Source organism: Dermochelys coriacea, chromosome 26 (assembly GCF_009764565.3).
Source record: "Dermochelys coriacea isolate rDerCor1 chromosome 26, rDerCor1.pri.v4, whole genome shotgun sequence".
Classification (NCBI taxonomy): domain Eukaryota; kingdom Metazoa; phylum Chordata; order Testudines; family Dermochelyidae; genus Dermochelys; species Dermochelys coriacea.
Genome location: NC_050093.1, coordinates 6,091,716 through 6,117,323, shown reverse-complemented (window position 1 = coordinate 6,117,323; position 25,608 = coordinate 6,091,716). Strand labels below are relative to the sequence as shown.

Sequence of the window (25,608 nt, the reverse complement as noted above, 5' to 3'; positions counted from 1 at the left end):
CACCCCTTCCTTTAACCTCAGCACCCCCATCCTGCCAGCTGGGCACCCCCGACTCCAGGGATAGTCCATTAGGCTGGATGAAACTCGCTGCACTGGTTTAGCTCTGGCAGGAGAATGCTGCCCTGCGGGGGGGTGGGGGAGGGTGAAACTTTTGGCGTGCAGCTGGTGTGCAAATATTTCCAAAGCCAAGTACTGTCCCAGTGCAAACACTGCAGAGAAAGGCAAGCCCAGAGAGAGGGGACTGGAGCAGCGTGTTCGAGCAGGAGAACAATCCGGAGGGGAGGGACAACCCACCAGCTCTGGGACTGAGGGGATGAGTCACTGCTATAAAACAGAGCCGGGCCTGGCACTGCACCCAGGGTAGGGGAGCAGGAAAGGGGGAATGTGTCCCAGTGTCTCTCCGGCAGCTCCATTCTTCCCAAGCAGCACACAGGTCCCTTAACCAGTCTCTCACCTTCACTGCCCCTTAGGTACTGAGCTGCTCAACATACAACAGAACCAGGACTCCTGGGTTCTACTCCCAGCTCTGGGAGGAGTCGTGGGGTCCAGCAAGTTAGAGGAAGGGGCTAAGATCCAGAACTCCTGGGTTCTTTTCCCTGCTGTGCCACTGACCTACTGAGTGACCCTGGGCCAGTCACGTTCCCTCTCTTTTCTTCAGTTTCCCCATCTGTGAAATGGGGATAGTATTTATTTCCCCAGGGCACCAGGGGGTTGAGAGAGGTAATGAGTTATCACTTGCGAAGCACTCGAACATGCTGGTGCTGCTGCCATACAAACTCCAGACTGCCCGCTGCACGGGAGCATGGCGTTTGTCTTGATCCAAGAACTACTTAGCTGGTCACCTGAGCCATCAACCTCTTCCCCTACCGTGCTCCCTCACTGCCCCATCTCCTCCCTCACACTGCATCCCATCCCCCGCCTCCAACCCCACTGCACTCCTTCCTATAACCACCCCACACCGCACCCCACCTCCAACCCCACTGCACCCCTTCCAATAACCACCCCACACTGCTCCCCATCCCCCCAGCTCCAACCCCACTGCACCCCTTCCTATAACCATTCCAACACTGCTCCCCAGCCCAGACCATCCACCCCCTTTGCACCCCACTTTCCCATGAGGTCCCCATCACTCACTCACCATTCCCAGCCAACACTACATGACCCCACCAGAACCGGGCAGACATTGAGAGGGCAGCAATGAACCCTTTGCAGTTCACCTTTAACAGCTGCTGATCTCTGGCTGCTCCTGGCTTTGAACCCCAAGGCCACGGAGCACCCTGTGGTGCAGGTTGCCAACGCCTTGAGCTGGAGAGGGCAGGACGGGCTCCGAACTGCAGCCTCAGGCCAGTTGCTGTCCCCCTCTCTCCCTGAGGCATTCAGTGGCACTGCCCACGGCCCTGCCAGCCTCTTGCCTCTCTGTAGAGGCTGCCTTTGTTACAGCACGGGACAAAGGAATTTATGGGTGAGGAGGGGAGATTCCTTCTCCAGAATCAGCCCTGGCCAGGGTCTCGGCCCAAGGCCCAGCCTGGGTCCTTGCTCTCTGGCTCACTCCCTCCCTGGTGTAGAGGGCACTGCTCCCATCCTATTGGACACAGCTGGGTGAGGTGGTGTCATGGGGATTTGACACAGAGGCCTCTGCACCAAGGCGTGCCCAAGGCAATGCTGGTGCTTGGCACACAGCAGGGAGCACCAGGTTTGAGGAGGAATGGGCAGGAAACCAACCTGCAGAAAGGGCCCCTCTCTGTGCTTTCACCCTGGGGCGGCTAGCCATGTACTCTTCAACTCTCACTGCTCCCATACCCAGCTGGTGCCCACACCACTCTCACCATCCTCGTGCCCAGCCAGCGCTTGCACTGCTCTCTATCACAGTGCAAAAGTCTAACTCTCATGGTGCCAGCCCAGTGCATTTATCTTCCCCTTGCCATCCTCACTCTGAGAAAGGAAACACTCTCCCCAGAGCTAGGTTGCTGGGTGGGGCATCTATTCACATTAGTGCCCGACACTTTACCTTCAGATCCCTGCCAGGAAATCCAGGCTGTGCCTGGCGCAGTTGCAGAGAGCCTGCATCACTCTTTTCTTGGGGCGTGAAAGAGTCTGGATGCAATTATGGGGACAGCGTAGCTCTCTGAGAGCCAGCGAAGCATTTTTTCCTTTGGCGTCCCCTTGAACATTTCCATTCCCCACCCAGCCGCCACCCCCACAGCTTGCAATATGACAGCTTACCCCCGAGCCATAATAATTGCTACCATTTGCTCCTTTCCAGGGACTGGCACTCAAGGATCTCAAAGCACTTTACCAATACTGGGCCCAATTAAGGGGTAAGTCCAAAGAGCAAACCAAAGGAGTCAACCCTATTATGATGCCATTATCAACGGGTTTCAGAGTAGGAGCCCTGTTAGTCTGTATTCGCAAAAAGAAAAGGAGGACTTTTGGCACCTTAGAGACTAACAAATTTATTTGAGCATAAGCTTTCGTGAGCTACAGCTCACTTCACCGGATGCATTTGGTGGAAAATACCGCATGCGATGAAGTGAGCTGTAGCTCACGAAAGCTTATGCTCAAATAAATTTGTTAGTCTCTAAGATGCCACAAGTCCTCCTTTTCTTATTATCAATGGGGTGTCCCTAGCTGGAGTGCTGAGCTCTGGTCACTCATCTCGATCAGGAAAGAGCAGATAGGGGGGCTGGGGGCTGGAGAGATTCCTGTGTGAAGAGAGACTGCAGAGATGGGTCAGTTAACAGAGCAGATGGGTCAGAGGGGACAGGCTAGGGGCGGGTAGCTAAATGGCAGAGAGAGGGGAGATTGGGTGCCCTTCTTTACCCTTCCTCATGATACATGATCAGAGGCCTGGGCAATGAAACTGAAAGGCAGCATATTTATAAATGATGAAAGGAAATGCTTTTTTAAAAAAAAAACAAAAAACAATCTGCTCATAGCCATAGATATCACAGAGACCGAGAGCTTAGCAAGACTCAAAAAAAAAAAAAAAGGATTGGGCACTTATATGGATAATTAGAACTATATTCCCCCCACTCCAGTTGTGCCAGGTGCTGTACACACATATTTAGAGACAGTCCTTGCCCTGAAGAGTTTCAGCCTAAACAGACAAGAGAAATGCTGGGAGGGGAAACTGAGGCAGAGTAACGGGGCAGTGACTTGCCCAAGATCACACCGTAGGTCAGTGGCAGAGCTGGGAATGGAACCCAGGTGTCCTGAGAGTCAGTCTAGTGTCCTGCTCACTGGACTACATTGCCTCTGGCTGTTTTTTTTAATGAGAACGAGAGGGGGGTTGTGGTTTCTGGGTGCAGCACTTTGACAGCCTGGGGTAGAGGGTGCTGGGCTGGAGACATGCTGAACGCTGTTATTTTCAATTGCATGTTGCACTGAGAGTCATGTTAGAAACACAAGAATCACCATCATCAATAGCAAACAGTGCCTCCCAGCCCTCTTGTGAAGTGGGGATTATTATTATCTCTGATTTGTAGGCGGGAAACTGAAGCACAGAGAGGAGATGCGACTTGCCCATGGTTACAGAAAGGAACCCAGGAGTCCTGACTCTTAGCCTCCGACTCGATCACGCTGTCTCCGAGAGCCAAGCAAAGAACTCAGAAGTTCTGACTCCCAGCCCCCTGTTCTAACCACTCCTCCCCAAGAGCTTGGAAGAGAACCCAGGCATCCTGACTCCCAGCCCCTCTTGCTCTAACCACTGGATCCCATTCCCTTCTGCTCATGTATCCTATAATCCAGGAATGAGACAGGCAGAGGCAAAAGACCTCAGAATCTCCGTTTGCAAGTGTAGTCATGCTCCAGGCTGGCAGTGCCATGGCTCCGGTCCTTCTGCACACAAACCACCTGTAGCTCTGGTCTCTCTCCCCAAAGCCGTGGGGAGCTGAGAGTTTGCAGGGTTTGGTGCAGGAGGGAATCCAGACTGGGCTCGAATTGCACCACCCGGTGGCACGGGGTGTCTGATAAAGATTGTTCTAAAAACCTTCGTGCCTTTGGCTTTTTACGAATAGGAGGGTTCCTGTGATGAGAATTCCACTCCCTCCACCCCCATCCTGGCTTATATACCCCCCCTACACACACACACACACACACACACACACACACACACACACACACAAGAGAGAGAAGGCAGCTCCCTACCTTCCTAGAGGAGCCTGGCAAGGAACTCCGTCCAACGTCCCCGGAGAACAGGGCACTTCCCAAGCTAGGACGGTTAGCAGCACCCGGTTGGCAGCTGTCCACGCTGACCGAGTCCCGTGCCTGCTGCTAGCCCAGGCAGCGGGTCCGAAGGGCTGGCTCCCAGCAGCAGTACGGTGCAGTGGGAGAGCAGCGCTGGGCTGAGTGTGTGGGATACTGTGTCTAATAGTCGTGCTGCGAGCGGCAGGGGGAGCAACTCTCACTCTCTCTCACTCTCTCTCTCACACACACACACACACACACACACACACACACACACACACACACACACACACACACACACACACACACACACACACCCCCCCCCCCCCCCCAGAAAAACAAGCAAACTTGGAGGGGAAACAATCCGAGGAGAAAGAACGTGCCCTCTGACACCGGGGATGGAGGGAAAGCTGGTCCTCCCCGCTCCAGGGGCATCCCGCCAGCGAGCACCATGCTCCTGCAGTTAGCCCCCAGCATGGGAGAAGTCCCTCTTTTAAGGAAGCCCCAGAGAGAGCCTTCCCTCATTCACAGACTCTGTGAGATTGAGACAGCTTCCCCCAGGGCCGGATGTCCCCTGCCAGCAAGCATCAGAGACTGCTAGTGACGCAAGGGGACACACTCCGAGGAGCAGAGAATTTGCAGGGAAAAGTCACTGAGGACAAGCTGCCCATTGCTCCGGGGTTTTAGTGACCCTTGCAAGGTCAGCAGCTGAGCAAATCCCTTCTGGCCTGCCCACAGAGTGCCTAAGAAGTCTGTCCCTTTCCTTCCCGCCCCAGGCCACCACTGTCCCTCCTGGCTTATCTGGAAAGCCCGCAGCACTGTGCAGCATTGCAATTAAAACAAACATGGATCCGGAGCCGGTGAAAGGCCATTCAGAGTTTCCAGTGACATTTCCAGAGTGTGGGAGTGAGGACACGTTCCAGGGAGAGGGAGCCCAGCCAGAGGGCTGAAATAAACGCACGCACGCGCACACACACACACACACACACACACAGAGGTTGGCTCACTCTGACTGGTTACAAAACACGAAGGCCTTGAGAACTCACGGGCTCTCACACGCAAGCATACACGCTAGAGCCACACATTCATCCACAGATACATGGAGACAGTTATGCACCCTCACCACACACACACGCACGCACTTCTAGACACATATGGAGGCACACATGACTAACGATCATTCATGTGCGTATTCATGCATGCAAACATGTGCACACACAGATACAGAGAAGCATATCCCCAAAGTGCACCGGCACAAACATGCCAGCCCAGACCCCCATGCAGAGTCTAATGAGGGGTAGGGTGCCAGCCTCTGCCCGACACCCCACTGGCCATGCATGCCCTTCCAACATGCATATTTCACTCCCCTGATCAATTCTCCTTGCTCCTTGAAGAGTCTGCGACAGGCTGCCAGCCCTGCAGCCTGGAGACCTTGGTCTCTCCTCTGCCCCAGAAGCAGCAGAGCAAGCTCCGTGCAACCTGCGTCAGTCCTGACCGAGGCTGGTCAGTCTCCAGCGCCCTCTGCTGAGGCACTGGTGCTGTGGACGTCTCCTGTGCTCGGAGCTGGATTGAGACAAACTCATTTCACGCATGGGCCCCAGATGGGAACAACTTGCAGTTGTTGCCGACCGGGGCTGTGTTAGAACCAGGGACTGCCTCCATATGCTGTAGCCCCAGGGCAAGCCACCCCACCCGCGTGCGATCCATTCTTCCTCTTCGATCATCTTTGCAGCCGGCTTCTATTGTAGCCGAGCCACATTTCTTAGGAGATGGGAGGAGGGGAGTCAGCTGGATCAAAGGCTCTACTTTCGGCCCATTTCCCATCTCACCATCCGCTGCTGCAGGGCAGACGAATATGCTGTGGACGGCATATTGGGCAGCGCAGTCGCCAACACGAAACCGTTGCTCTGCAGACCACCCTGGGATCGCCCGAGTGTGGGAGATGGTCTAGCAAGGCAGAGGTGGAGCATGCAGGAGGAATGAAAGAGACATGAGGGTAGTAGAGACTAGACTGGGTTGGATAAACTGGGGGGGGAAGTGGGCTGCTTCCTTGAGCTGAGAAGGGCCATTGCCCCCCTGAACTGGCTGTGAGGTTATTTCAGGGATCCATCCCTGGTAAACAGTGGGAGTTTGGCAGCAGCATCTCTTAGCCTTATGATCCAGCTCATGCCTCTCTAAGCCCAGCTCCCTGGAGGGAAGAGATGAGGTCATGGAGTGGAAACGACTGGGCATGACTGGCTGGAGCTATTGTACAGGCAGGTTCTCATCTCGTGTCTTTCCTCTGGTTTTGGTCCGGATAAGCCTGGCTTCCATGCTGGGGTGTTTGCAGCCAGCTGTCCAAGCAACATGCAGGGAGGGGCAGTGAGCCAGGTCCTAGCGCCCCCTCCACTACAGCCACCTGCGGTGCCCCTCTGCCAGGCATATACATCATGTGGAGTGCGCTGGCCCTTTCGAAGAACTCTGCAGCGGTGGGAGTAGAACCCCGGAGTCCTGATACCCAGCCCCCGCTTCCGCTTTAGCCACTAGACTCCCAATCCCCTCCCAGAGCTGAGAATAGAACCCAGGAGTTCCGACTCCCAGCCCCAACACGAGTCCAGCAGTGAGACAGGAATCTGGGAAGAAGCGGCTCCTCCCAACCCCCTGGGTGTCTCTGCAGCTGTCTCCATCCTCTCAGCAGCAACAATGGACTCAAGGGGGTAGGGCAAACTGGGGAGGCAGGGAACAAATGGAGCCCCTGACCATTGCAGAGCTGCATGCACCAGGCAAGGAGCCTCATGGCAGACAAGCAGGGCCAGTGCCCCAGGAGCAGGGGTGCTCTCAGGGATTTGGTTAGAAGGGTGATGGCAGGTAGTTCGGGAGTCAAACACTGCAGGGGGAGCTGCCCTGGTTCTTGCACAGCGGGTGCGCTGCATTGCTGGCATGCAGCCACTCCTGGGGTCAAATCTTCACAGGTGCATCACAGAGCTAAACCTCCCCCCCCCCGGACAGCTTGATGCTCAGGGGGCATCATGCCATCTGGGACTCGTGGGCAGGAGCACATGCTGGAGATGGAAGGCAGAGACAGGTTTCCCATGGGACCGTGCTATGTGACTGGAAGCACGAGCCACAGCGAGCGCTGCAGACCCCCTAAAGGTGAGCGGACCGTGGATGGGCTGTGCTGGAAACCCAGCTCTAGCCCTAAAGGATGGACAGCAACCAGGTCCATCCCCACCATGTGTACGTTAGACTGAGCCCGAGCGTCCCGCGCTGCAGGAGGAGCTGGGCAGCTACTTTAAATCTCTTGCTTCCCGCTCCAGTGTCCTGGCAGCCCCCCATGGAAGCCCCACCCTCTCCTGCCCAGCTGCAGCCTCAGGCTCATGCAGAAGCAATAGTGACTTGCACAGAGCCCTACGTCCCTCTCCACCCTGGGACAGAGCTCCCTTAGTCTGTTGCTGTGGCCAGAGGGGACAGGGAAGTGGCCTCTGGGTTTAGTTCCCAGGGGTTTAGTCAAAGCTAGGAGACTTACCTTCCTTCCAGTTCTGTCTGATCCCACTAACCCCAGCACTGCACCCCTGCAAGGATTTCTCAGTCCTTCCTCCCTTCTCCCCCCGCCCCCCAAGCCTCGATCTAAGCATCATTCCCCAGCCCTGCACTTGACTGCACTAGCCTGGAGACCACAGTGGCTTTTATGCCCCAGCTCTGTCCCCCGCATTCCTTTCACCAGCCCAGCACTGACCTGCACTGCTGTGCATCTGGGCATGCGCAAGGGGCTTTGCTCCCCAGCCCTGCCTCACATCGCGGTCATCTCCACTTCTCTCTCCTGCACTGTCTGGGCCTTCCTTCCCCTCTGACTACAGCTGCTGCTCTTTTGGCTCACCACCCACACAGGAAATGGGGCAACACCTCCCCAGCCCTGCTCTTCCCAGGCCCTGACTTGAGAGCTCTCGTGATCTTGTGCCCTGAGCAGGCAAAGCCGAGCCGGCATTGTCCAAATGAAGCATTGATCTGCCCCTGTCGCTGAAACCAGAGCCCTGTGAAGTGGGGCAGACTCCACGCTGCTGCTGCTCTAGGGAAGTAAAAGCAAGGGGGAATCTCCAGGAGGAAGGGATTAATCCAGCGGGGCAGCTGAAGGCGACAAGGCACTTGCCTGCATTTCCCTTTAATCAACATTCCTACAAAGGGGAGGGAGAGTTGGGAATAGCGGCCGAACTGGCTCTCAGGCTGCCCTTCTGCACTAGGGTTGCCAACTTTCTACTGGCACAAAACTGAACACCCTTGCCCCGCCCCTCCTCTGAGGCCCCACCCCTTCTCCAGTGCCCCTCCCCCACTTGCTCCATCCCCCCCGGGGCCAGAAACGAGAGGTTTGGGGTACAGGAGTGGGCTCTGGGCTGGGGGGGTAGAGCTGAGAGGTTCGAAGTATGGGAGGGGGCTCCGGGCTGATGCCCGGGGTTGGGGTGTGAGATGGGGTCAGGGGTGCAGGCTCCGGGCATCGCTTACCTCAAGCAGCTCCTGGAAACAGCAGCAGCAGCAGCAGCATATTCCCCGCTCCGGCTCCTACGCAGAGGCACGGCCAGGCACCCTCCCCACAACTCCCATTGGCTGTGGTTCCCACCCAATTGGAGCTGCAGAGCCGGCGCTTGGGGCAGGTGCAGTGTGCGGAGCCCCCTTGCTGCCCCTGTGTGTAGAAGCTGGAGGGGGGACATGCCGCTGCTTAGGGTCACTTATTACCAATAGCCCCATCCCCCCAGGAGTTCCCAGCTAGTGCCGGGGTGAAAAGCCTCTGGAAAGTGAAGTCAGCTCAGAAACCTACAATACCTTACTGGTTAGTTTCCTTTTGTTAGAGAACTGAGACATTCCTCCAACGATCCAGAGCCTCTGGCACACAGGAACGGGCTGTGGCTGAATTCCCAGAGCCCCCTGCTCTTTCATCTTTAATCCCTCTGCGGCGAAAGCCTTCTGGGCTCTCCCTCAATGAGCCTATCTCATCCGCACTATCCAGATAAAGAGGCGTCTTGAAAGAGAAGATAGAGCCTGGGCTAAAGCAGATCCCCCATCTCCTGTCCCCCCAATACTCCACGTTGCCTTTGCATGAGAAACTGAGCACCGGTTCATTGCTTTAATGCTGACAGAGTAGAAACAGCTGATGTTGGCACAAATCACTCAGGGTCTGGACAGACCTAGGGGCATTAGCATAGAGCTGGTCCACTGCCTCAGTGGGCATTCCTGCTACTGAAGGCATGTAGCCCAGAGTTGAATACGCACAGACTGAAAGCTGCTTTCCCCAGCAAAGCCCACCAATTAAAGACTGCCCAGAAACTCAGGCACCTGCTGGAGAGTGGCGAGTATGTGTGTTTAAACAATGAAGTCATTTTCCTCCCACTGAGAAGAGTTAACAGGGCACCTCCTGCTGGTTTGCTAACATAAAGCACCACATAAGAAAAGCCTTCCTCCAAAGGAGATGAGTGTGGGGAGTACATAGGATGAGAAATGAAGCATCAGAAAAGAACAGGCCCACTAAAGTAGATAAATCCCACAGGCTGAGAGGCACAACCGATTCCAGGCAGTCATGATGTTCCGATAGCGAGATCACAGTCGTTTGAGATGGGCAAGGATCCCCGCTGTGGGTCATAGCGGGCTCGATCTGAGAACAGGCTCTGTGCCACCGCCACTCCCCTTCCACAGCACACAGCTAGCGCCAGCACGTTAAACCTCAAGGTTGCAGTGAGCAGGCAGGTGAGGACGACAGCATGTGGGCACAGGGATTGGTTCACACGGAACGCAATGCAGGACTGGGGCCTTTGTTTCTAACATGCAAGCAGACATGGTCAGATCCAATCTGATCCCCCAAAATTAGATTTGGTTAAAAAAAAAAAAAGTTTCACAAAACTTCAGACCAACAGAACTACTCCCAGGATTCCCCCCCCCCACTCCATTTTTAAATTCCAGGGGAGATAGTTAAATAAATGCATTAAGTGAACAGGCCCCTGCCAAGTTTGCAAAGTGTTCATTGCGGCAGGGTCAGAAGAAACTGACTAGTCAGTTATGATTCATTTATGTTTTGGGGGGCAGGGACTGTATTTTTGTTTTGTCTGTAGAGCACACAGCACAGGGTGCTCCTGGTCAATGACTGGGGCTCCCAGGAGTTACCACAATGCAAACAACACTAAAAAATGCAGAGGAAGCAACAGCGTAACTAGTGACACACAAGCTGGAGTTTTACAGTCCTCTGAGTGAGATTTAACAATCACTGTGGTCTTGGTAACACAGGGAAGGACAAGAACTTGGCCTTGTCTCTGCTAGTGGAATTTCTCCCATTTCATTCTAGCCCATCTTCCATCAAAACAGTACATTTGCCTCTATACTACACAGGCAAGGAGTGTAAATAGCTCATGTCATCAAGCCCAGAGGTTAAATCCTAGAGCAGGGGTTCTCAGCCTGGGAGTTACAAACACGTATTGAGGGGTTCTGACCACCCTGCCAAATGGTTGCGGGTTGCTGGGGAGATCCCAGTTAGATGCGGGAGGTCTCAGAATGGGAAAGCCTGAGAACCACTGCCCTAGATCTCACTGAAAATGACCTTTGCAATGAGATCTGAATGACATGCATTCAGCTCCTAACAGGCTGGTGGCCTTTGTACCCAATGCACATACAATGCCATAAGGAGAAAGAGCAGCTGCCTACGAATGATCCTTTCAGAGTGCTCTGTAGCCTGAGACACATTGCCACAGCCCCACGTCCATGCCTTGCTGACCCAGAGAGCTCCCACCAAACCAGCTAACATCCACAAGGGTCATAACAAAGTCTGTGCAGACCCCACTCACCTCCCTGGCTCCTGCTTGCTGAGTGGTCTTCGCCCTGCGATCCTCCTTCCCAAAGTATAAGCTTTCACTCGCCCTCACGCTGCGCTGCTCCTGCTGATCTGAGCCCTGACCGTCCTTCTGTCGAATATTTAACACGCAGACTGTGAAAGAATCAACAAAGCTCGACCGTTTCCTGTTTGCTAGATGGCAGGGTGCTAGCCGGACAGCTCTAGGAGCATGCAGGCATGGCCTGATTGATTAGATATTCCCTTCCAGCAGGGAAAGCCGGGTGCACAGAGCTCATGTCTCTTACAGCACTCACTCGCCTGGCATTGCATTCACAATATTAAGCTTTAGCTTTCACCCAGGGATTTCAGGGGTCTCCTACCTAAATCAGTGATGCTATCACCAATTTACAGAGAGTCTGTGGCTTCCCCAAGGAAGGAGAGCTAGGACTAGAACCCAGGAGTTCTGACTCCCAGCAGGGGGCAGCTTTAAAGCTTAGGCTGGATAGGCAGCTGCTGTGGGTGGGTGCCTGGGGGAATTTTCATGGTGCAAAGGAGATCTCCAAGGAGAGCACCAAGTTCCAGGGAACCAGCATTAAAGAGGAGGCGGCTCTGAAAACATCCACTCAACGTGCAGCAGTAGCCAAAAAAGCAACCAATGTTAGAAGCCATCAGAAAAGGGGTGGATAAGAAGACAGTAAATATCATAGTGCCTCTGTATAAATCTATGGAGCACCCACACCTTGAATGCTGTGGGCAGTTCTGGTCACCCCCTCTCAAAACAGATCTATCGGAATTGGAAAAGGTGCAGAGACGGGCAACAAAAATGAGTCAGCGGATGGAAGAGCTTCTGTATGAGGAGAGGTTAAAAAGATGGGGACTTTTCAGCTTGGAAAAGGAATGACCATCGTATTTCCCCCCAGCCCCCGGTAGAGGTCTATAAAATCATGACTGGGGTGGAGAAAGCGACTAAGGACGTGTGATTTCTTCCTTCTCATGACACAAGAACTAGGGGTCACCCAATGGAATGAATAGGCAGCAGGTTTAAAACAAACATAAGGATGTACTTCACACGATACTCAGTCAACCTGTGGAACCTGTTCCCAGGGGACGTTGTAGAAGCCCAAACTATAAATAGGCTCAAAAAAGAACTAGGCAAGTTCATGGAGGATCAGTGCATCAATGGCTGTTAGCCAAGATAGTCAGGGAGGCAACCCCATGCTCTGGGTATCCCTAGCCTCTGACTGGCAGAAGCTGGGAGTGATGGCGGGACGGATGGGTCACTTGATTCCCTGTTCTGTTCATTCCCTCTGGGGCACCTGGCATTGGCCACTGTTGGCAGACAGGATACTGGGCTGGATGGACCTTTGGTCTGACCCAGTGTGGCCATTGTTATGTTCTTAGGCTGCTCAGAAAAATAAGTTCCTCGTCCTAGTGAGGAGGAGAAAACAGACAAGACCAGAGGCAGTGCCAGACCAAATCTGGGCAGGGGCCCATCTAGCCTGGTATCCTGGCTCTGACATGACCAGTACTGGCTGTTTCAAGAACAAGGTGCAAGAAAGTCCCCTAGTGACTAATTAGGCAATAACCTACCTATAAGTGGGCTTCCTTCCTGACCTCCATGAGTCAGTGCCCTGCAGCAGGTGGGGCTTTTATCCCTTCTCATTATTTATTCTGTCCAACATAACTGAATGTTTGGGGGGCGGGGAAGAGGTAAATGGGGCAAAGTGAGAGAGAGATGGGCAGGTTGAGGGGATGGAGGCAATGAGCCAGGGGAGGGAAAACACTATTAGGGACTGGGGCACTGGAGAAGAGAGGAGGGTCCAGTCTGTTTTAAAACAGCCATAATAATGCTGATGCCCTAAGGAAAGGGAAAACAAAACAATATAGACACATACCATGTTCTAGCAGTAGCCACGATTATAATACAGTACACTTCCAACTCTGGGAAAGTGCCTCTGGATTACCCTAGCAGGATCCTGGGTATGGCTGGTTGGAACATGAAAGGAAATCCTGGGGGGATGCACAGCAGTGCAGCCAGGTTTCTGCAGCTGAGATGCTGCTATTACAATAGTCAAAATGGTCTCCTACATTGAGTTCCCCTACTTAGCACATGTCCACACTATAAGTGACAACTGCAGCTATGTCTCTACAGCGCAGACACTTGCTGCAGTCATGGATGGGGTGCTTCCAGCACTGTAGTAAATCCACCTCTCCGAGGGGGGAGCTAGGTTGGTGGAAGAATCCTTCCATCAACCTATCTAAGCCCACACAAGGGGATTAAGTCAATTTAACTACTTAACCTGGGGCGTGAAATTTTTCACAGCCCTGAGCAATATAGCTAAGCTGACCTAAGTTTTAAGTGTAGACCAGGCCTTAGATTGTACGTGTACCACACCTGGGCCCCTGAGGCCCCAGTCACTGGTTGGAGGCCTTTGTTTACTCATGCTATACTCATGAATAGTAATAATACAGAAAAATAAATTGTACCTGCATCAGCTCTGGCTCAGATTTTCTACTGTGATGGGGGGATATAGAGGAACCTGCAGGGAGAGAGAGATTTCATGCTACCCTGCCTAGGTCCTCCTGCCTGGGCTAGGATATGGGGCCTTCTCCCGCTATCCCTGAAGTCTATGCAAGTTTTGGTATCTATAGTTCAGGACCACTGGCTTAGTGCCTGCAGTCAAAGTCACTGGCCTCATATTCCACACTGGAAGCACCATAGAAATGAGAGATGGGGAAAGACAGATGAGATTACACCTTGTCTATGGCACTGCAGGCCAAGGCAGTATGGTTCCGTATGGTATATTCTCCAGGGCTCTGTCCAGCTTGATTTTCCATAACTCAAGCAGACACCTCTCGCAGGGGACTGAGTCCAGCAAGCAGCTGCACTCGGCATTCATGTATAAGCAGGCAGCGTGGCTAACTCCATGTTTTACCCTAGGAAAACAAGTCAGCCCCTGGATGTCCTAGCATACCCCACTGGGCAGAATGAACAACAAGAGTGCAAGCAGGGGGCTAGGTCTGCTTGTTGAGATCTCGTCTGTACCGGTACCTGCCTAATACAGCTTATGTACATCCTGAAGGCTCAAAACACCACTTGTCCTGCAGGGAGGAGTTCTTCCTTTGGTGTTTAAAGATGAACTCACCATTATCCAATGGAATCGATGCAGCAGGAGCATTTTAAGACACCGGGGTGGGCAAGCGCTAAACAGCACGTGTTAAACTAGGGCCTGGCAAGCCATCTAGCTATGAGTATGTGTTGTTGAGCTGAAGGTAACTGACTAGATTTCACAAGGTGAACGGAAAGCTGATAAGAAAAGCAGTAGTAACCATACAAGCCTATCAAGCATGCCACAGCTGGGCTCCGCGTCACTTGTTTGGCTGAGCACTACCCTTGGTCTTAGTGCTCAAAACCTTCCAAGAACTTACCCGCAGCAGGTCTCGACCTGGCCCCCGTCTCCCTTGAGGATGCTCGTGAAGTACATCAACACATTTCAAAAGCCACGCACCGTCGCTACCCCCATCAGATCAGCCAGGAACTGGTGGCCCCCCTCAGATGCCTCCAGGAAGAGCACACCTTACAGCCACTGCTGCTGCCCTACAGCACCTGGGTTTGCGCGCTCCTTTGTGCCTGGCCTAGGCTAATGCAGATCGAGTCCCCGCAAGCCCAGAGGGGCAGCAGTGTATCTATTTGTGTCACCTCTGCACGATGGCCCACTTGTGCAAGGGGGGCATGCGCTCCAGCAGTCAGCGAGGGCTTCCCATACCACACAGGATTGGGTCCACCCCATGCACACGATCACCTCTTCTGCTTAGACAAGCACTGTTGCAAAGGGAGAAGAGACAAATGCAGAATGTCAGGACTCCTGGGTTCTATTGCCAGCCCTAGCACTTATTTGCTATGTAACCTTGGGCAAGTTACTGAACGCTTATGAATCTCAGATTCTCATCTGCAAAATGGGCACACTGAGAGGCTGAATGTATCACAATTGGTGAAGTGCTTGGAGATCCTAAAATGGAAGTTATGAGAGGATGGGGCCTGCGGGTATATGGTATAGCTGTTTTGGCAGCTCTGCCTGCAGCAGGGTCATTTTTGGAACAGAAATACAGTGGAACAGCATGAGCTAAGTAGAACTAAGTACAACATGTTTTGTTGTGGTGTGTTGTTAAGGCATCAACTGCAGCCTCTAATCGCCTCTGCTCAGACCTGCCACAGCCCCAAGGGGGGTTCTGGTAAGTAACCACAAAGAGCAGCATGGGACTGGTTATGTTTGCAAAGCCACCATTCAGAATTTAGCAGGAGGGGAATAGGATTCTAAAGAGAAACCGCAGGCGTAACTCCAGCAGGTGGAACTCAATCTCCATTCAAAGATCTAGGCCAGCAAGAGAACCAGATAGCCGAGTGTTTGTTTAACCTCTGAAAAGCCCATAGAAGGACACCGTACACTAGCAGGAACAAGCTGTAGGATGAAATTAATCCCTGCTGAGGGAGTCACTCTCAGAACAGGGCTCCATCTCCTACAGCAAATTTGGGAGACATTTGCACATATTCCAAGGGGCAGTGATAAATGGACAGCAATGATTGTCTAAAATAGGGGTCGGCAACCTTTCAGAAGTGTGCGCCGAGTCCTTCATTTATTCACTCTAATTTAAGGTTTTGCCTGCCAGTAATACATTTTAACCTTTTTAGAAGGTCTCTTTCTAGAAGTCTATAATATATAACTAAATTATTGTTGTATGTAAAGTACATAAGGTTTTTACAATGTTTAAAGCATCTTAATTTAAAATTAAATTAAAATGCAGAGCCCCCCGGGCTGGTGGCCAGAACCAGGGCAGCGTGAGCGCCACTGAAAATCAGCTAATATGCCATAGGTTGCCGACCCCTGGTCTAAAATGTAGGCCCCTGATTCACACAGAGATCATTTTAAGCAGTGAGAACAGCACAGTAATAAGGTGCAGTAAGGCTCATCGCTTTCTCTTGGTATTTACATGGCTCTTGTCACTACAGGATCTGTAGCACTACAGGGGAGGGGCAGATGGGCCCAAAACGGCAGTTGGCACCAGGCTATACGCAATCATTGTTGACAGTAATAAAGCCGGAACTAAGCCCAGCAGTGTTTTCTAACTGCTATGCAAGATCAGAGTCATGTTATACACTACCTAATCCTCCTTCAGTCATCCTTGGTGAACTCTCTCCTCCTCCACAGAGATCTCCATGCTAGGTTAACCTAGTTTTAATGTGTATTTGTAACTCACACGTCACTTGACTCGTATGAACTTTACCCTCCCTGTCAAACTTGAACTAGGAAGAATTTCAATTGCTGTTCCGTAATGCCACAGAGGGGGTGGGGGAAGAACTGCTGCTCTAGGGCGAGGAAAAGGAGGGGGTTTTAAAGGAGGAATCGTAAAACATAGGCATCATATATGATATTTATCACCAACCTTTGGAATCTTGCTGGTGTTTAACATGCCACTCCCAGCTTTACAAGAGAAAGCCTGGCCCAGCAGATGGGGCACCAGACTGGCTGTCAGGAGAGCTGGGTTCTCCTTCCTGCTCAACCACTCACTTGTGTGTGACCTTGGGCAACACCCTTCCCCGTCCCACGCTATGCCTGTCTCGTCTGGTTAGACTGAAAGCTCTTGAGGGCAGGGATTGTCTCAATCTGAGTGCGTACGGCACTTAGCACAGGTGCCCTGGTCTCAGGTGAAGATTTGAGGCCCTCCTGGAACATAAATGAATAATAAGACCACATGTGAGCCTGTGACATCTTACTAGATGTCCACAGTTCAGAAAATGGAAATCATCTCTGCACAGACATGACCAGGGAATTAAAAAAAATACAGAAACACAAGAGGGAAGAGTGCTTAGCCTAGACCTATTCAGATCCTTGCACTTGACTTGGGGGAAATGTCTCTCCTGCCAGCTTGTGCTAAACAGTGGCCGGGGCGGAGGGGGAAGAGACAGTGGAGGAGGCTGGGTGCAAATGACTTATCAATCAAGTAAATCCTATTCCGTTTTGAATGTTAAAAATAAAGCAACACCAACATCTCAGCACCTGACCTGAGATTCTCTGCAAGAACAGCAACACCCTCTGCTGGTGTAATGGCAGCATGAGCCGTGAACACAGCAAATCCAGGCAATACTTGGGAATCAGGCACTGGCTTGTAGAGTTTTCAGTAGAGGGGGTGGTAAAGACTAGCTACCCCCAAGTACAATTTAAAAATGAAGCCCATTCCAGACCATAATGCTTCCCAGTGAAAGCCCCAGGACTGAAAGGACGACACTATTTACAGAATAGCGATTGGTGGACAACTCACAGGCTTTTGCTAGAATAGTACCATCTACTGCTCTGCCTTTCAGACAAGGATCTGAGCTCCTTAAACTATAATTAACCCTCAACTTACCTGGGGAGGGAGGTGAAATATAGGAATATCAGCAACCTCTAGCCGGCAATGCAACAGCTGTAGTGAATGCACTACACCACAGTTTAAGGTAGGAAGGGAAGAAGAATCCATCGGAAACAAAAGAGGGAATTTAGCCAGGCAGAGTACGGTTAGCTGAGTTGGAGTTTCACTGTGTTTAAACACCCGCATCTTTAAGAAAAGACTGGACATCTTTAATCACTATGATTATTCAGCCCCTCTTACGCAGCAGACTCCGTCCTAGAGCACAGCTCTGTGAGCCATGTTAAGAGGAGAGTACTTACCAGATCCAGGGCACCACAGTGGTACTCTGAAGCCATGGTGATAAGCATGGTATTAATACACCTAAATAAAATAGAACTTCCTGCACCACCAACCTGCTTCTTCGAAGTCTCCCATCAAGTCCTGAGTCAGCCCAGCCAGACTTAGCTGCAGGAGACAGTGTGGCCCAGTGCCTCGGGCAATGGACTGAGTCAGGAGACCTGCATTCTATTCCTGGCTCGGCTGGGTGATTTGGGTAAGTTACGTCCGCTCTCAGAGTCTGATTCCCCATCTGTTAAATATCTTCTCTTCCTTTTTATAGGGCGCGAGATCTCTGGCCAAAGCATTATACATAAGAAGTAGGTAGCAGTGTTAACATGCAAGATCACCACAACAGTGGTGTGGCTGCAGGTCATGTGACATGGAAAGGGCATTCCTACCCCAAAAATACCACTCTGAGGAACAAATCCCTGTGCAAACAGAGGCAGAATTTTCCTCTCCAGGCCTTATATGCCAATGATTGGAAACCCACTGACCAAAGCAGACTGTGAAGAACTTCAGAAAGATCTCAAAACTAAGTGATTGGGCAACAAAATGGCAAATGAAATTTAATGTTGATAAACGTAAAGTAATGCACATTGGAAAAAATAACCCCAACTACACATACAATATGATGGGGCTAATTTAGCTACAACTAATCAGGAGAAAGGTCTTGGAGTCATCGTTGATAGTTCTCTGAAAATGTCCATGCAGTGTGCAGCGGCCGTCAAAAAAGCAAACGGGAAGTTCGGAATCATTAAAAAAGGGATAGAGAATAAGACGGAGAATATCTTATCGCCCTTATATAAATCCATGGTACGCCCACATCTTGAATACTGCGTACAGATGTGGTCCCCTCAACTCCAAAAAAAGACATACTGCCATTAGAAAAGGTCCAGAAAAGGGCAACTAAAATGATTAGGGCAGAGGTGGGCAAACTACGGCCCGCAGGACCCTCCTGCCTGGCCCCTGAGCGGCTGGCCAGGGAGGCTAGCCCCCTCCCCCATAGCCTCAGCTCACTGCACCGCTGGTGCAATGCTCTGGGCATGGGGCTGTGAGCTCCCAGGGCAATGCAGCTGCAGAGCCCAGCCTGACCCAGTGCTCTGCGCTGCGTGTGGCTGGCTCCAGCCGGGCGGCCCGAGTGCCTGCCCTCATGCAGCTGTGCCACCAGCCACTGGTGCTCCAGGCAGCATGGTAAGGGGGCAGGGAGTGGGGGAGGGGGGTTGGATAGAGGGCAGGGAAGTTCAGGGGGTGGGGTCAGGGGCTGGGGGTGTTGATAGGGGTCGGGGCGGTCAGGAAGGAGAGGAGGGGCTGGATGGGGCAGGGGTCCATGGGGGGCAGTCAGGAAGGAGAGGAGGGGTTGGATGGGGCAGTGGGGGGCAGTCAGGGAACAGGGAGAAGAGGTGGTTGGATGGGGCAGAGGTCTCGGGGGGAACACAGTCAGGAAGGAGATGGGGGGTTGGATGGGGAGGCAGGGGGCTGTTAGAGGTAGGGGGGGTCCAGGGGCTGTCCGGGGACAGAGGGGGATGGTGGATGGGGCAGTGGTCTCGACAGGGCCGGCAGGGTGCGAGAAGCGGGGGGGAGGGGGGCAGGTGGGGGGAAGGGCCGGGCCATGTCTGGCTGTTTGGGGAGACACAGCCTTCCCTAACTGACCCTCCATACAATTTCTGAAACCCAATGCGGCCCTTAGGCCAAAAAGTTTGCCCGCCCCTGGATTAGGGGTTTGGAACGGATCCCATACAAGGAGAGATTAAAGAGGCAAGGACTTTTCAGCGTGGAAAAGAGGAGATTAAGGGGGGATATGATAGCGGTATATAAAATCATGAGTGGTGTGGAGAAAGTGAATAAGGAAAAGTTATATACTTGTTCCCATAATATAAGAACTAGGGGACACCAAATGAAATTAATGGCAGCAGGTTTAACAAATAAAAGGAAGTTCTTCTTCACTGAGCACACAGTTAACCTGTGGAACTCCTTGCCTGAGGAGGTTGTGAAGGCTAGGACTATAACAGGGTTTAAAAGAGAACTGGATCAATTCATGGAGGTTAAGTCCATTAATGGCTATTAGCCAGGATGGGTAAGGAATGGTGTCCCTAGCCTCTGTTTGTCAGAGGGTGGACATGGATGGCAGGAGAGAGATCACTTGATCATTACCTGTTAGGTTCACTCCCTCTAGGGCACCTGACATTGGCCACTGTCGGTAGACAGGATACTGGGCTGGGATGGACCTTTGGTCTGACCCAGTGTGGCCATTCTTATGATCCTCAGACGCACCACACTGAATTGGATTTGAATAAAGACACCAGAGCCAAATGACTGTCATTTAATTTTTAACTTTTTTTTTTTTTTTTAAAGATGACTTCCAATTTACATTAAGACAGTTCTAACAAATTCATTCCTTGTTCACAAAAAAGAGAAATTATATTAAATAATTTCTGCCAATAAATAACATTTTTCACCATTTTTTTTTTTAAACATAACTAAAAAAAGCAAGAAAAAAAGGAGGCAGTCTCCAGGCAACGGGCATATGCTCCTTCAGCGGCAAGAACCTAAGTCATCATCACCATATCCAACACATGTTCTTAGGGGCTTGACCGTCCTTTGGATCTGAGGCAGACAAGCCTCCGAGCTGCTCCATTACAAGAATCTAGCTAGGTAAGATTTACCCGAGTGTGGTGGTGTGCCAAGAAAGGCCCTTAAAAATAGGTGTGCGGGATGGCATCACAGTAAAAGGTTCTCCCAAAACAAGGTGAATGCACCTTTGTTCCCCATGCTAAAATATCCCATTGCTGACTCCCTCCTTGTTGCATGCACCTTGCTATAACATGCAAAAGTAAGACAGGCTGCTAGGGACAGCCTTGTGGAGAAAGGAGTGCAGTGGCACTGCCCTTAATAGTCTGGAGTTCCATGGACTGATTGTACTCCTTGGCTTTTGTTTTTTTTTTTGTTTTGTTTTTTTTTGTTTTTTTGTTTTTTTGCAAAGTCTCATTTGTCAAGCTTCTGCAGCTGGCTGGCAAGAGGGGATGGAAACAGAGGACGGAATGGAGCTCTGAGATGAGGCCTCTTTAGACATGCATAGTTCCAAGGCAGAACCAGTGCTGGGTTTCTGGGAGCTGGGATGGGGAGCTGGAAGAGGAGAAACTACTTCATGTCTCTGCAATACTTTTGCACTGGGAGCACGGGAAATATTTAAGCACCTCCCTCTCAGACATGGCTTTGAAGGCCACAGTTCTTTGCACTCGTCTGTTACAATGCAAAAGGGCAGGAGCCCCTCTCGCACCAAAGGCTGTGGTTGAGGCATGATGCTTTGCTGGGAATGAGCTCTGCTTTCTTTCCAGAGCTGCCCAGCACTCAAAGGCCTATGCTTCAAGGTATCTCTCCCCCTCCTCCCTTGGGATACAAAGAACAGAAGTGAAGGGGACTGCAATGTTTAAATGCTTAGAACTGAAGGTTGGTTCACATACTGTTTACATTTTAAAAGCAAAAATCCTGGCCGCTCCTGGCTCTGATTGAAGGTGGAATCTCAACATGTCCAAGACAACTGCAGCTAGTGATGGTACACTCCTCCCCTACTGTCAATGCACGATCACCACTGCTCACACACAGCTACCCATTTACAGCACCACTCGACGCAACAGGAGCTAGTTAACCTCTGAATTAAACAGGAAAAGCCAGGACAGGGAAGGTTACAAGATGAACATCAATTAAGGGGGTAATTAACACCCACTCTCCCCAATCTGCACTGCTGCTCACCCCCTCGCCCCATTAAGAACACTGCATAACTGTGCTGAAGAAACAGACCCTGGCACCGTTCCCATAGCAACTGAAGACTGTGCTTCGCCTGACAGCATCCTATCTGCATGTGCTTGTGTGGGATATGGAACATGTTTCCAGCAGCTCTCAGCTTGATAGAATAAGGAGGGGAAAGACCTGATAGCTCCTGCATGGGGAAGCCATGAGTCACCCAGAGAGCTCCATCCACCCACAACATGCTGGGCTAGCGACTGCTGTCAGAGCCGCTCAGTACTGCTCATTCGAACGGATTGTGACTAATGTGAGAGCTGGGCTCCTCCCCATCGGAGACAGCCTCGTTGACTGACAATTAGTGGAGGACTCGGGACTCCTGTTTAAGGAACACCCAACAATTAACAAGCTTAAAAACAAGCCCCCTCTGGCTCAACATATTGCTAAGTCACAAGCCAATCAGAATTTAGGAAGCCAGCTGTCACCCCCAGTTATGTCCCCCGATTATTTGAGGATGGATAATTGCAGCAGGCACGCAGCTCCAGTAACTATGGTTTCGAAGCTCCATGCTTTGCACTTAAGCAATGCTATGGTGAGTCTCCAGGTTTGAAACAGAAACTAATCTTTTTCTTTGAGGAGTAAGGGCAAAGAGGGTCACAGCAGAAACAGGTAGGGCTGAAGTGCGACCTGCTTTTTTAAAAAAAAAAAAAAAAAGCACAGAACAGGACAGCGTTTCATGAACAAACGCCTTTTCTTTTCAAGAAAGCCAACACCAGCAGCCCAGAGTCCACGAGCAAAGCTTCCGTTGTAACTGGGGCAGAAACAACTTTCAGTATTAAGCTTCCAAAGCGTGATGAGCAGAGGATATCTTGGCAGTGTCTTCTCCTCCCACCATTACTATGTACAGGAGGGATCCCACCTAGTCAAACATCCCCCCCATTATTCACTAACCCCTAAGGAGGGACAGATTCATCTCCTTCTGGTGCCTGGCTCTTGAACCAGAGATGCTGCTCAGAGAAGATCTCAGCCAGGTCAGAGCATGTAGGGTAGCATACTGCACAACCATCCATTTTTTAAAAGCAAGATGTAATGTTTAGGTCTATTCCTGCTTTGGAACAGATGCCATAGAAATAAAAGGGATATTGAAAGGGACCCCTTGTCCCACATGGAGTAAGAAACAGACAAGCCTTCCAAAAACACTCACTTTCACAAAGCAGCAGTCGTGAAAAAAAAAAAAAAGGTGTCACGTGACTTGAAGAGTCCATCGCTAAAACCCCCATCTGCTCAGATGCAGCGTCCTAAATAACTGGCATGAAATTAAGTTTGTGACGTCTCATTAGAAGTGACAATTTAAAAGATTCCCGTGAGGCAGCTGCCTTCCTCTGGGACTGGAATCAAAGACTGTGCCCACAGCATGAAGGAAAGATGGTAACGTCAAGGGGCTTCAAGACAAAACAGAGAACAGGGAGCATGGATCACCTAGAGGATAGAGTTTAACCTTGCTCATCTGCTTGGTGGAACTAGGTGTCATACATTTGTTCAAGTGGGAAGGGGAGTGAAAAGCAGCCAGGGACTAGCATTTGAGTGATGCTGCTTTGCAACAGAATAAGGAGGAGGGGATTCAGCTAAAATGACCAATAAGGGAAAGGCAAGAAATGAGGAGTTTGCATTTCATAAAAATAAGCAACTAGGTTTGGATTTTTCAAAGTCTGTTTCAAAACTGGATTCAGTCCAAGTCTGAATAAGTAAATGAACCAGACTGGGTACTTTGCTTATTTAGGTTCCAACTTCAAAACACTTTACAATGTATAGTGGCCATCTTTTGGCATCCCCAGTGGTGCATTTATAGTAGAAACCCACCATCCCCTAAAGAGATCTCCTTTCCCCCAACTCACTAAGAGATATACTATACAAACTGCCTTCAAGATCCACTGAGTTCTCCAAGCCACTTTCCTTCTCTAAAAATTATCCTCCTCAGTACAACCGAAGGACACAGAGGTTTCCAAGAATGTACGTGTTTCACAAGTCCCTCTCTACGCTGACCATTCAACAGCACAGATATTTAAGGGAAGGAGGCAATGATCAGTATAGATCACCAATCCTTCTCCATGCCATCTATCCACTTATCTGTGGTCAGGTAAATTATTCCCTCTTTCAGATGGAGTCACTGATGTTCCCTGGATGACTCACCATCTTCCATACAGCATACATTTTCCATACCTTCACTGGGCACTAGGTTCTTGCTCGCCTAATCCCTTATGGTGCGTGGGTGTGGGGTCTGCGTGTGTCCTGGTTGCTACCATCTGTGGCAACAACCCAACACCAACACCAAGGGCTTGTCAAGACACGGTGCACGGCAAGCTAGGGTGTAAATCCTAGTGCACTAACTGGCTACATGGATCTTGCTTCCATGCACTAAATGCTCCCTAGTGTGCACTGACCTACTCCTGTTTCAATGGACTATAAATCAAAATGCATGGTGTTCTGTAAAGAACATTTAGATGCACTTCAAGTGTTGTCTGTACTGATGGAACGATGCAAATGGTTTGCTTCACAGAGTCTGAAAACCAGAAGCTTTAGAAAGAATGGAGACTAGAGGGGATGCTTTCCCTTGCCCACCTTCCAGGTCATACTAAAGAGGTTTTTTTGTTCTATTGGAATCCTGAAAAAAATATGCTAGAATTGGAAAATTCGTACCCTTATCCCCAAGAAATAATGCAACACCCCTGCTGGAATCTGAACTATCCACTTTAACGTCACCTAGAATAAAAAGTCTTCCAAAAAGAGAAGGATGGGTCTGAACCAGATGCACCACGCAGCATGCCATCTTCCACAAAATCAATTGCTAAAGCAGCGGATGCAGCTAGACAATAAAAGTTGAAGAAAACAGCAAACTCAGTGAAGACAGTTGTGAAAACATGTTTTAAAATGAAAGATGCTGCTTTTGAAAGCACAGGCTAATTTAAAACTGTACCAAAGTCAAAGATCAAAGTTGCTTGGGACTCTGTGTGGGGTTTTTTTTAATCCTCAGAGGTTCCCCTTGTGTGGGGGAGAGGTCAGCTGTACAGCACAACACTTCATATATGCACTAGCAATTAGATTGGTTTCTAAATTAAAAAAAAAAGATGGACTTTTTATATACTGAACATAAATTAAAAAATTACAAAATGGTCACCTTTCTTACAGAATGGATGCAAACTGGATTATGAACGTGCCTCCAGGTTAAGTTTATTTCTCCCCATCCCTATCCCACCCCAATAATAAATAAATAAAATTCATTAAGTTTTGGATCCTTTAGTGGTGCAGATTGGGCATTAGAACCATTACTAAGCTTTCTTCCCTGTGCCGTTCTTTTCCGCAGAGTTTGTTGAGGTTACCAAGTTCACCGGCCCGTCTGGGTGCATTGAATCTTTGCGTGGTGGCATGCGTTCGTTAATGCGGTCCAACCCTCTGGCTTCTTCGAAGCTGCGGATCTTGTGCTGCGGTGAAAATCCACGGATGGCTAGAGCGAGGAGGGCAAAGAAGAGCGTCAGTCTGTGCAATAGCATACCAAGGAACAGCCTATCAGCACACACCATACTACAGAACCGAGAGTCGTGGCTACAGAGCACATGTCTGGTTAAGAAAAAGTAAGTAGCAGATCTCTGTATGATTCTGTTATTGTCTCATGAACTGGTGAAGTTATATTGGCGACATGTAGAGTTTCATTATCTTTCATTAAACCGATTTCTAGGGCCCAGTTCAAATTTACTCAGCAGCACCAATAAAGCCAGTGCTTATTTGCATTGTTTTCGCTTATGTCTTCCCTCGTGATACTGTTTAGCGAGGGCAACTTGCAGGCCAGACATGTGCCCTGTATTCTGAAGAGTTAATGCAGTGAAATAGCAGCACACTTTCAAAGCTGAAAAACGTAATACTAAAAAAAAACAAAACACACAGTGAGGACAAATCAGCAAAGGGCGTTTTACTTCAACACAAAAACCACGCACTGCAACGCCATAAAGAGGAGAAAGAGCTAATCCTTGGATCGGAAAGGAAGCGTTTTATCTTGCATGACCAGGAGCTAAACACATGGGACAGAGCCCCACTGCAGATGTGTACGTCTTTCTTTCTACTCAACCTTGCAGTAATTCAAGTTCCTTGCAGGGACTGCCCTACACAAAACATTT

The 25,608-nt window shown here is 50.5% G+C and overlaps 2 protein-coding genes across 14 annotated transcripts in view; both read right to left on the bottom strand.

The window, feature by feature from the left end:
• SORBS3 (sorbin and SH3 domain containing 3) overlaps positions 1-11,100 on the bottom strand; it is a 35,380-nt gene extending 24,280 nt beyond the window's left edge. For 2 of the 8 annotated variants that reach the window (XM_043503005.1, XM_043503004.1), the window contains exon 1: positions 1,218-2,192. In XM_043503005.1, coding sequence (XP_043358940.1) covers positions 1,218-1,376 — 159 coding nt within the window. In that variant the 5' untranslated portion in view covers positions 1,377-2,192. Of the gene's footprint in view, positions 1-1,217; positions 2,196-4,146; positions 4,389-7,690; positions 7,832-7,900; positions 8,117-10,985 lie in introns of those variants that run through there. The other 6 variants (XM_043503010.1, XM_043503012.1, XM_043503007.1 and 3 more) reach the window with 6 other exon arrangements.
• Positions 11,101-20,008: 8,908 nt separating this feature from the next.
• Positions 20,009-25,608, bottom strand: part of PPP3CC (protein phosphatase 3 catalytic subunit gamma) — a 55,263-nt gene continuing 49,663 nt past the window's right edge. For all 6 annotated transcript variants that reach the window (XM_043502968.1, XM_043502966.1, XM_043502967.1 and 3 more), the window contains one exon: positions 20,009-24,941. In XM_043502968.1, the coding sequence (XP_043358903.1) occupies positions 24,766-24,941 (176 nt within the window). In that variant the 3' untranslated portion in view covers positions 20,009-24,765. The remainder of the gene's footprint in view (positions 24,942-25,608) is intronic.